Source organism: Vigna unguiculata, chromosome 10 (genome assembly GCF_004118075.2).
Source record: "Vigna unguiculata cultivar IT97K-499-35 chromosome 10, ASM411807v1, whole genome shotgun sequence".
NCBI classification, from domain to species: domain Eukaryota; kingdom Viridiplantae; phylum Streptophyta; class Magnoliopsida; order Fabales; family Fabaceae; genus Vigna; species Vigna unguiculata.
Window position 1 is genome coordinate 25597014 of NC_040288.1, and position 11039 is coordinate 25608052.

Consider the following 11039-nt stretch of genomic DNA (forward strand, 5'->3'; position numbering starts at 1 on the left):
TCGAAATTTAGCATTTCTTTAACTATGTCAAGTGTTGTCTATATATTATTTAGTATGCAAGCACCGACGATTTTGCTGCAGCTACTCGCGCTATCATTTGATGAAAGCAATTTTTCATTGTTGAGAAGTGGTGAGTGGTTGATGCTTCTTGCAGCATAGACTATGGCAGTTGGCATAATCTGGTGGGTCTTTAAGTACTCTGTTCTTGTCATGACAGTTGGATAAGTAAGCTTCAAATCCCTTTTTGACCTAATGCTTGATAATTTTATGTTAATTACTATTGTTAAATACCTATGAAACTTAACTGAATGATCGTGTTTATTGTTAAATCCCTTTTTGACCTAATGCTTGATATTACCTCTTTTCATTATGAGTTTAAAAACTAGACTATATGGCAACTTTGATAAACTATAAATTTGGATATGCTCCTAGTTTATGGTTCACCCGACTTATAGTAGCAACAGAGTTGTTTTATGCAGATGTGTCTAGAAATACTATATATTTCAATAGTAAGTTTGTATATGATATCTTATTTCATTTTTTAATAAATATTGTTGTCTAAGATTGTGGATTGTATTGTGTTCTTATATTCATATCTATTTTATTATTTCATAAAAAATGTTCTCTTCGAAAAATATAGAAAAAGACAGGCAAAATGGAAGAAGCTATATAACATGATACTATGGTTATAAGCTTATAAGTCAACTTTGCTATTCTTAATTTTTAACAATGACCATCGTCTTAAAGAGTACAGTTCAACACATATATTGAAACCTCTCTATACACATGCTTTTAGAAGTGTTCTAAGTCTCCTGTAATATTTTCTTCATTTCATTAATGAATTTCCTTTTAGTTTTTATGTTAAATGCAAGTTCGGAAATTTATTCTTCAATATTGTAATAATTGTTACTAATTCATCTTTAGCTATAGCTTATGTGCATACAACTTTCAAGTTTCTTCTTTTGTTTTTCAAATTTGTGCCTTAACAGAAAATCTTGAGAAATTCATTCTTTATTTTGGCATGGCATTAGGAGCAATGCTTTTCACTTTTCCTGTAAGATCACAGCAAAGCCAAACGAAAGACAACATGTAAATGTCCTCACTAAAAATTGTCAAGTTTAAATACTTGAGTGGTGCAGTGTGTTCCCCAGAATTTAGAGTTTCATTTCCTCAGAATTTTAAGTGAAAGTCTTTGGGTGTTTTGGGAGTTTTACACACACAACCTACATGTACTTCTCTATTTTCAGTTTTTAAAAGCATGAACTTCAGTTTGGTGTCTTGTAAAGGGAAAATACATCCTGCCGTGGACCCAACAATTTTGTATTCATAAAAAAAATGACTCAAATAAACCTGCATTGCAAGGGTTTCAACCTTTTATTGTGGAAGATTGATGTTTGTTTTTCAATGGATTTGATGAAAATCTGATAAAACCACCACCTCGATCTACTCTGATATTGAGCACCAAAAGTTTTCTCAAAATGGTGATTCCCCTTCTTCTGCTTCAATCTCCTTTTGGACTCTAGTAACAAGACTCAGTCAAAAAGGGAATTCACTCAGTATACACATTAGAGATAGTATTGGAGATCTAGGTGAGTATTATAATATATAAATTGGTACATACAAAATTGAGTAAATAAATAGTTCACAGTTTTCAAAATAGTATCAGAGATAAATATAAATCTCACCTTCGATCAGTTCTAAATCCATTTTCAAAAAGATAATGACAGCATACGAAGTATTTGTTTACTGGAACACAATATTCATAAAAGAAAGGTAAAACTTCAAATATAGCAGAGGAATTGTTTAAAACATGACATAATTGTTCATATATGGTTGAGCATACCTCGGTTATATGCCCAATAGGAGCTGTAACTCTGGGATGATCCCTGTGACTTTCATAGTTTTACATATCCCAGCCATCATGATTTAGTGTCTGCATGCTCATGTTGTTTCAAGTGTTATACTCCTCACATGGATCACTGTTATTCTCTTCGATGTTTTATTGCTCCCTCTCTCCTTATCTCAGCCACTCTGCCATCTTCATTACGATTATTGAGAAAAACAACACTTCAGATATGTCTAGCAGTTGAAGAGTATGCAACATTTTCGGTGTTCTGCACAATGCCACGCGCACAAACTGCAAAGAATAAGAAAGAATTAAACCCCTACTCAGTTCTACAGTTAGTACGTTGAAATTTAAATGACATGAATTCTAACTGTAAATAAATTATATACAAAAAATTAGTGTTCGTTTACACTTGCAATCCCAGTCAAGTTTCGAACTGAACAAGTAACTTAAGACTTGTTGATTGCAATAAGTTAAATTTGAAAGGGAAACAGATGAAATGAAAGTTTTTCATGGTTAGATGTTGATGATATATGTGAAAGAAGGAGAGTTACCTGCTCATCATCCTTCCTCATTAAATCCACCTACGGTCAATGTTTATCCCACGGACATGGCAGATTTTAGGCCAAATTTGACGGTCCTTTCTGTTGCATCGTTTTTGCAGCAAGGGACATTTTGCTATGCTTAATTTTGTTAGAGAGACAGGCAGTCTTTCACCACTGATATTCTGTAGGTTTTTACAATTAAAAATGCCCAATTCTTGTAGCGACTTGAGATGGAGAAGGCCCTTGCACTCTAACATCTCCAGACTAGAGAAACCAAATAGATGCAGAGACGTAAGAGATGGAGGCAGCACACCTTCCATTGGAAAGGAGTTGATGCCATCACATGGACCGAGAACATTCAGAGAGGTAACCATGTCCATCGATATCCATCGTAGGTCACTCAATAGTTTCTCACAATTACCGATCTCAATTGTTCTCAAGTTAGATGGCATAACCCCTGTGGGAAAGCACTCAATTTGTTGGCAGTTGGTTATGCGGAGATATTCCAACTTTGGGAAAAGAGTTCCCATATGATCGGGCAACGACTTCAACTTGTCACAATCATAAACAATGAAACGAGTTAAATTGGGTGCAGACATTCCTTCTCTCGGGAATGATACAAAGTTGGGGCACTGGGCAATCTCAAATAAGTCCAAACTCTTCAACGACTCTGACCCTGAAATCGAAAGTGATTCCATATTTTCACAGTTATTGATTTTAAGACTTGTGAGATTTGGAAAGATAACCAGTGAGAGAGACTTTAGGGAATCACAACTATCAATGATTGTCAGTGACTCCAGTAATTCGTGTTTCTCTAGCACAGGGAATTTCAATTCGCTTAAACTCATGATATACAGAGTTTTCAACGATGCAGGAAGACGATCACCTGGAAAAGATATGGATGACGAACAATCCTCTAATGACAAGTGACGGAGGGAAGTAGGTTGAATGTTAGTGATGGCCTCCATCACAGACTCCACCATTGGCCTTCCTTCTATTTCTATACGTTCTACCAAGATAGGAAACACATGAAATGCTAATTTGTTGCTCTTACTTATGTTCAATGTTTGAAGGGCGGGAGCTCCTGGAACAGAAGAGACAAGAAGCTCGCAATTGCGAATTGTGAGTATTTTCAAAGCAGGAATATGATCTGGCAAATCTCCCCTTAGTTTGGGGCAGTTTTCTATATCCAATTCCTTGAGCACAGGAAAAGCTTCCGAATCAAAAGCACTCCACACCTCCCAACAAGGCATATTATTAATGAACAGAGATTCAAGGGATGGAAAGGGCGTCATAGATGAAAAATCATCCTTCTTATAAAAGCCTACATCAATAGTCTTCAGCGAATTCATGTCTGAAATACGGAGGACCTTGAGAGACGGTAGATGGCCAAGTGAAGGAAGCTTGGAACAGTTGTTACAATTTTTGAAGTACAGATTTATTATATGTTGGTAGGAAAAAGTCCCCACCCATTCCGGAAATCTGGTTCCTTTATAACCGATTATTGACAGCCATTTCAAGTCATAATGAGGCTGTAACTTGTCGAGTACATCTAATTCATTTTGGAAATCGATGATATCATCGTTAGGTACAGACCATTCCAACAATAAATTGGTAATGTGCTTCTTATCCATTATCCTGGCTTCCAGTGCTTCTTCACCTTCACTAACACTCTCTAATTTCTTAATATTAAAATAACCATGGAGATTTGGAAGTCCTCCTAGTTCTTTGATGCTATTCTCTTTATGCTTGCCCACCACGTAGAAATCCAATTTTTGCATATGATTTAGTTTTCCCATTCTTTTTGGCATCTCACTTATGGGAGTACCATATATTTGAAGATGACGCAAGTTTACAAGATTTTGCATGTCTCTCGGTAACTTAGTCAGACTAAGGCAAGAACGCAACTTCAAAGTTTGTAGATTGTACAAATTACACAATGACTCTGGCAGCATTGCTATAGTTGTATAACTGAGATCTAAGTAACGCAAATGGATCAATTCACCGATTGAATCAGGCAGAGCAAGCTTACTTTTGTAGTCACCAAATTTTAAAACTCTCAAGTACTTAAGCATTGACACTATAATATGTGGTGCCTTTTCGTTGTTGAATGGAGACTCTTTATAATTGATCGGCAAGAACGTTCTTGGAAACTTGGCTGTCTCAAAAGCTTCAATATCGGAGACCGGATCACTGAATCTTCCAAAAGACAAATGACGAGTCTTTCTATCAATTTTGGTTTCTTTTCCAAGTTCATTTGCTCTGAAATAGAATTCCCCGCCAAGAAATGTTGCTAGATCATGCATCAGGTCATGCATTACAAAATAACCCGGACTCTGAATTCTTGAACATTGAAAAAACGATCTTGAAACCAAATCATCAAAATATTCCTGACCAACTTCTTCCAAAGTTTTTTCTTTTCTTGGTGCTTTTACGAGATCTTCAGCCATCCACCGCAGGATCAATTCATTCTTTTGGAATTCGTAATCCTTAGGGTATAGTGAGCAATATACAAAACACCGTTTTAAATGTGGAGGGAGATGATTATAACTTATTCTGAGTGCTGGAATAATTTTACACTGACTTTCAGGAAGTTCCCAAATGTCACTTTCAAGTACATTATTCCAATCCCTAATAGCGTGCTTTCTTCTCAGCATTCCTCCAAGTGACTGTGCAGCTAAAGGCAACCCATTACACTTTTTAACAATCTCCTTTCCAATCTTTTCTAGAGTTTCTCTATTCTCAGTTTCTTCAGAGAAAGGAAATGCATGATTTGCAAACACCAACCAACAATCTTCATTTGACAATTGGTTTAGATGATATACTTTAACAACATGAAAAGGGACTACAGCCGCCACACTTTCATTGCGGGTTGTCACGAGAACTTTACTTCCCCTAATCCCACTTAGAAATGGTTTTGTAAGACTATTCCAATTATCAGAGTCCTCAATCCAAACATCATCCAAGACAATAAAAAATCTTTTACCTTTTAGTTTGTCCATCAATTCCAGTTGAAGTAAATTTAGATCATTCAAATTACAAGGCATCTTGGTAATTTCCTCTATCATAGTTTTTGTGACCTTCGCAGTATCAAATATATCAGAAACACAAACCCATGTCTTTAGATCAAATATCTGAGTCAGTTTGCCATCGTTATACACAGATCGGGCCAAAGTGGTTTTTCCAACCCCACCCATGCCTACAATAGGGATCACGGACACTTCTTCACCGTCAATACTATCCTCTAACAGTAACTTCATAATGGCCTCCTTGTCTGCGTCTCTACCGTACATACCATACCTATCTTCCAGAGATGTTGGCTGAGGTTTCCATGGCTGGTTGCTCTCCACTGGAATCTCCTTCAAATTAAGACTCTCCTTTTGTTTTAAAATCTCATCTAATCTTTCAGCTATGTCTTCCAACTTACTAATACTAACAATCGTCTTCCTATTGAAAATGTGAGAAAAGGAATTGCTTACCTCCTTTTGAGTAGCAGCTTTAGTAGAAACTTCATCAAGTAAGTCGTCAACCTCGTAGACAACATCTATGAGAACATCTAGCCACTTTTTGACATTGGAGTCCGTGATTTGTCGATTCTCAGCATCAGCAAGCACAACTCTAAGGACTATCAGCTGGTTCTCCACCTTCTGAAGCAACTTGTCAGGCTTCTTTCCACGGATCAAGCTCACAAGCTCAGGGGAAGCTAGCCTTTCAAAAAGAACGTCAAGGAAAGCAGAGAGAAGTGCACCACCTACCACGGCTAATGCCATGATCTCAGGAACAAACAAGTGATTATCGGAGTAGAAACGCAAAGGAAAGGAAATGAACTTGTTGGAAAAGTTGGGTTGGTTGGTTCTTGGTAAGGTGAACTTTTATGAGTAGATTTGGCATGCTTCAACACTCTTCACTTCAACTCTCAGCTCAACGTTGTGGTGTTGAATATTATATCTTTTCTAAAAGAAAAGGTTCTTCACCATTGGATGCTTTTCTAAAGAATCTTTTCTTTTTGTTCCCCACTAGTGGGTTAAAGCTACGACGATGTACCTAACCATGATAAGGAACTTAATTGAGATAAAGTTACTGCATTCCAATTTTTCCATTTTGCAGAGAAGTCCTAAAAGTATTTTATACTGTCATAGACATGAAAGGTTGATACGATCCTCTGTCAAAATGAGACTGTCGAGACGATACGGAAGAGCGTGGAACAATGAGGTCGTCCACTTCAGTGCTTTTAATTTGATATTTTGATTTAGAATGAATCACAAGACATTACTTCGATTATAAGGATGAGGGTGGAAGAATCCGCTTCGGTACAACGCTATTGTAACACTAAGCTATTGTATATAACCAAACCATTATTTTAGATGCATAAAAATATAAGGATTTTTAAAACTCCTTTAATAACCAAAAGTTTCAGGTAATTAATACCTTGTAGCTTTTATAAATTTAGAATCTAACTTTTAATTTCTTGATTGACATACATAGCGTAACCGTTTAGCCCTTCAATTGGAAGAGGGCTGATAAGTTGACATAAGCTCAAATGTGCACTTCTTTATGACTAATTTTATTAATTTTTTATTCAATCATTTAATTTATAATTTAATTAAATAGTTATAAAAGGAAAAAGTAATGTGTCAAGATATTTTTTTTTCCTTAATAGATATAGGAAAGGGATAATACTATCGTACAGAACACATTTAGAGTAACATAAAATAAAAAATGCCATTTAAAATTATAATTTTTTTCAGATTACAAAATTATCTCGTATTATTTTAATTGTATATCATCAAAAATATCCTGAAAAAAATATATTTTTATATAACCAACAAAAATACAATGGATTCCGAATTATCATACATCAAAATTAAAATCATTATTATGACATTTCTAATGTTAATGGTGTGTTTGAAATTCATTTAAGAAAAATGATATGTTTGGAGGAAGAAATTAAAAGGAAATTCAAATGGAAGAATTTTAAGAAGGTATTTCAAATAACTAAAATAGAAGAATCTAAAATTCACTCAAAAAAAGACGAACATCGAAATTTTCCAAGTTGCGAAATTGCTCATTGGTTAGGAAAAAAAGATTCCACATGTTCAAAAGTCGAGTCAGACCGTATATCGGAGATTCCAAGGGGATTAGGCTTAAAGCTTCTTTAGTGTATGCAAATATTGGAGGTTATCCTAACACTCTAATAACCATTCAAACTCGTATAAAAGAGAATAGGTTATATATGTGGTGAAAGTAGTATGAGGTCCTAGTTTGGGGTTTTCCATGGCCTAAGACGGGGAAGGTCTAACCTTGTGTGTGGTAGAGTGAAACCCATTGGTAATGGCTCTACATAGTAGTAGAGGCCACCACAAGTGCACACTGATGACTGTTTCACAACAATAATTTCCCAACAAGTGTATTGGTACGTAGTAGTATCAACAAGTATCGTCTCCATAGGGATTTAGAAAGTACATTGGTAGTTTGATTTTTGGGTTTTTGGTTTTGATAAAGAGTGCAAGTAAAATAGATAGTAGTAATTAGATGAATTTGGTGGAATATAGGTTATGAATTGATTTCATTTCATCTTCTTCTACTACACCACTACCATCTTGTTTACTTAGTATGCAAATCATTAATATGTCCTGGGAGTACTCTTTTTACTAGGTTCATCCCTAATACACTAGAATCTGAGGAATTCAAACCTAGTGTGATTCCTCAACTCTTGGTAGAATGAATGTTTGGTTGAATGTGTAGGAATCTCTCGTCCAGCATCCCCTCTGGCTACTAAATAAGCACCAATACAAGTATGATGATTGATTGGACCTTAGTTTCAAACTGATTTCCCAACTTAATCCAAATCAGTTAAATAGATGAGTGATCAGGTCATTATTAAGCATAAATCAAATCACAAACAATTGAATGGCAACAAAGATAAATACCAAAGAAGTATAAGTAAATAGAATCAGAATTGATTACATCAAACCTAGACACGAGAGAGTTCAACTATTCATAGAATATTATAATGCAATTCCAACAACATCTACACATAAGATCTACACTAAGAGCATCTCCTTCGTGCCTCACAGACCTTATTTTATCCTACTGCTACATTTTTTAGCCTCCACTAAATGCCTGATATGAGGACCTAAGGTCTTTGTTTGTAGGAATTTTTGGACGATGCTCAGCCCAACTTTTGGTGCTTAGCCATAAGGGTTTCCTTTTCAGCTCAATCCCTTGTTTTGGTGCTTAGCACGTGACATTTCCCTCTTGAGAAGGTTTTCTTGGCTGCTCAACCCCATGGATTTGTGCTCCAGGTTTCCTTGCAAAGAATGTTTCCTCACGAGGCTCAACTCCATTTGTTGTGCTTAGCCAAAAAGTTCAAATATGTTGTCTTGTCTTTTCTACTTCCATGGCTCAGCTCTAGTATTGTGGCTCAGCTACATACTTGATATTTTCTTTTACTTTATTGCAAAACAACAAAACATCATTATAATTCATAAAACTCTATTTCTCAATATCTCGTTTTGTATCTTAGGCTAAGGAGGTTTGTTTTGTACACAAATAGTACCATTTGATACATGATAAGTGTCAATTTCAAATGGAAAATTTACTTATTCTTGACACTTATCACCACACCCCACTTTAGCTCTTTGTTTGACCTCAAGTAAAGCAGAACAAAACAGAATGGCAAAATAATGAGTTTTATGGGTTGTCAAAGAACTAGTTTCAATCATGTTGAATGCAAGTAAGGGAAAAACAAAAGAATCTAGTTGTTACATTATGCTATTTTTAGTAGTATTATGCTATTAAAATGAGATGTTACATTAATATTCTAGAAAGGCAAGTCGATGATTCCAATTGTTAATTACATAGAAAACAACTTATTTTGAATTTCGTATCAGCAAGATGTGGTGTCACACAGGAGTTAAGAAGACTTTTGCTATAATTGCTCAACAATTTTTCTGGCCCAATATGTTGGAGGATATACGTAATTTTGTGAGGCAATCTTTAATTTGACCACAAGTTATGGTTTTTGAGATACTTCCAAGTATTTTACTTTAACCGCTCCCAAGTTTGGGATGATATTGTTTCCAAACAAGTCTCTTTGGATATACACTCTATATTCTGACTTGTTGTGTTTTACAATGAGAACTACATGGTCCTTTTATAGATCCTTTAACTTGACCATTCAACCACATACATTAAATATAACTACTACCAAACCACAATAAATAGACCTACCTAACTATTACCAAAATATTATTAATGAATTTCTAGACTTAAAGCATTTATCCAACTACCTACATTTAAGTTTACCTAATAAAATCCCCACTTCTCATCTTGCACCTCTAATGCAACTCTAAGATCCTTATCGGCACACAACTGCTCTTTCAAACTTAACACTTCTTGTTCAAGTTTCAGGCACTGTTTATGCAAAACCTACTTTCTTCTCTCTAAGCTTACTTAACTCTGCATTGCCTCTAGCTTTCTTTTCAATTTTTTGTTGCAAAACGCCTTTTGCAGGCACTAGCCTTTGAATAATAGATTTGTCTTCTTCAAGATCTGAGTTAGCCACACTCCACATTGAGCTATACAAGCTATCAAGACATCTTACTAAGTTATTTGAAATGCTTAGCTGCTTCACCAAGCTTTCTGGGTTGTTCAACTTCTCCACTAAACTTTTCAAGATGTTCAATTGCTCGTGCTCGGGATCAGTGGCGGACTTATGTATTGACAGAGGGGAGCCACGGCTCCCCCATTTTTTTTTAGAATTTATTTTATATATATATATATATATATATATTTATTTTAAATTATATTTATATATTATTTATATTAAATTTATATTATGGAAATTATAATAAAAGATAAAATAAAAAATTTAATGGAGACATTAATTTATAAAAGATATTAGAATTTTTTTTGGCTATAGCATTTTTTCACCGTGTAAATTATCATGAAAATGTGTGAGGAGAAATAAATATAAAGAGATAGATTGAAAAAAAGATATTAGGGAATATATAGATTGAGATGAAGTAATTCTCGTATGATCTCTCACACATCAAGTTTAGTATCTTATTATGATTTATGTACCTTGAATTTATGAATCTTTTTAGGATGTTTCTCCAAATTAAGTTTATCTCAAATTAGTATAAACTTAATTATGATTTTAGGGATTCTTTTATGAAATTGGTATGAATCCTAATTATACTTTTTCCTAAATTATTATAACCCTTAATTATGAAATTTATGGATTTTGTATTTTCGGCTGCCTATGGTAATTTTTTTTTTAAGTTTTAAATTTATACCTTGTTGCTTATTTAATTAAAGTGGTATAAGTTTTGTTATGTCTTGCATTGTGATAACTGTGACTTTTGAATATAAATTTTATTTTTTTCTAAATAGGTGAGATGTGATAAATTTATATTAGAAAAATTATGATAAAGAGTAAAAAAATTAATTCTTTTTTAAAAAAGGAGGTTTGTGATAAAGATGAAAAAATTGCATATATGTTAACTAAACTTTTCATGAGAACCAAGAATTCAAGATAATGAAAATCAAATCTCTAAAGTTCCTAGAGTTATATATAATGAATTTAAAAATTCATTAGAACGCGATCCGGAAAAAACGTCTTCAAATTTGACAATACCCATCAA

The 11039-nt window shown here is 34.3% G+C and overlaps 1 protein-coding gene across 1 annotated transcript; it reads right to left on the bottom strand.

The window, feature by feature from the left end:
- Window positions 1–1910: 1910 nt before the first annotated feature.
- Window positions 1911–6481, bottom strand: LOC114167465 (putative disease resistance protein At3g14460). The gene is made up of 2 exons (XM_028052558.1): window positions 2401–6481; window positions 1911–2137 (listed from the first exon to the last, which is right to left on the bottom strand). The coding sequence occupies exon 1, from the start codon at window positions 6159–6161 to the stop codon at window positions 2421–2423; it is 3741 nt and encodes a 1246-aa protein (XP_027908359.1). The 5' UTR covers window positions 6162–6481; the 3' UTR covers window positions 1911–2137; window positions 2401–2420.
- Window positions 6482–11039: the final 4558 nt, after the last annotated feature.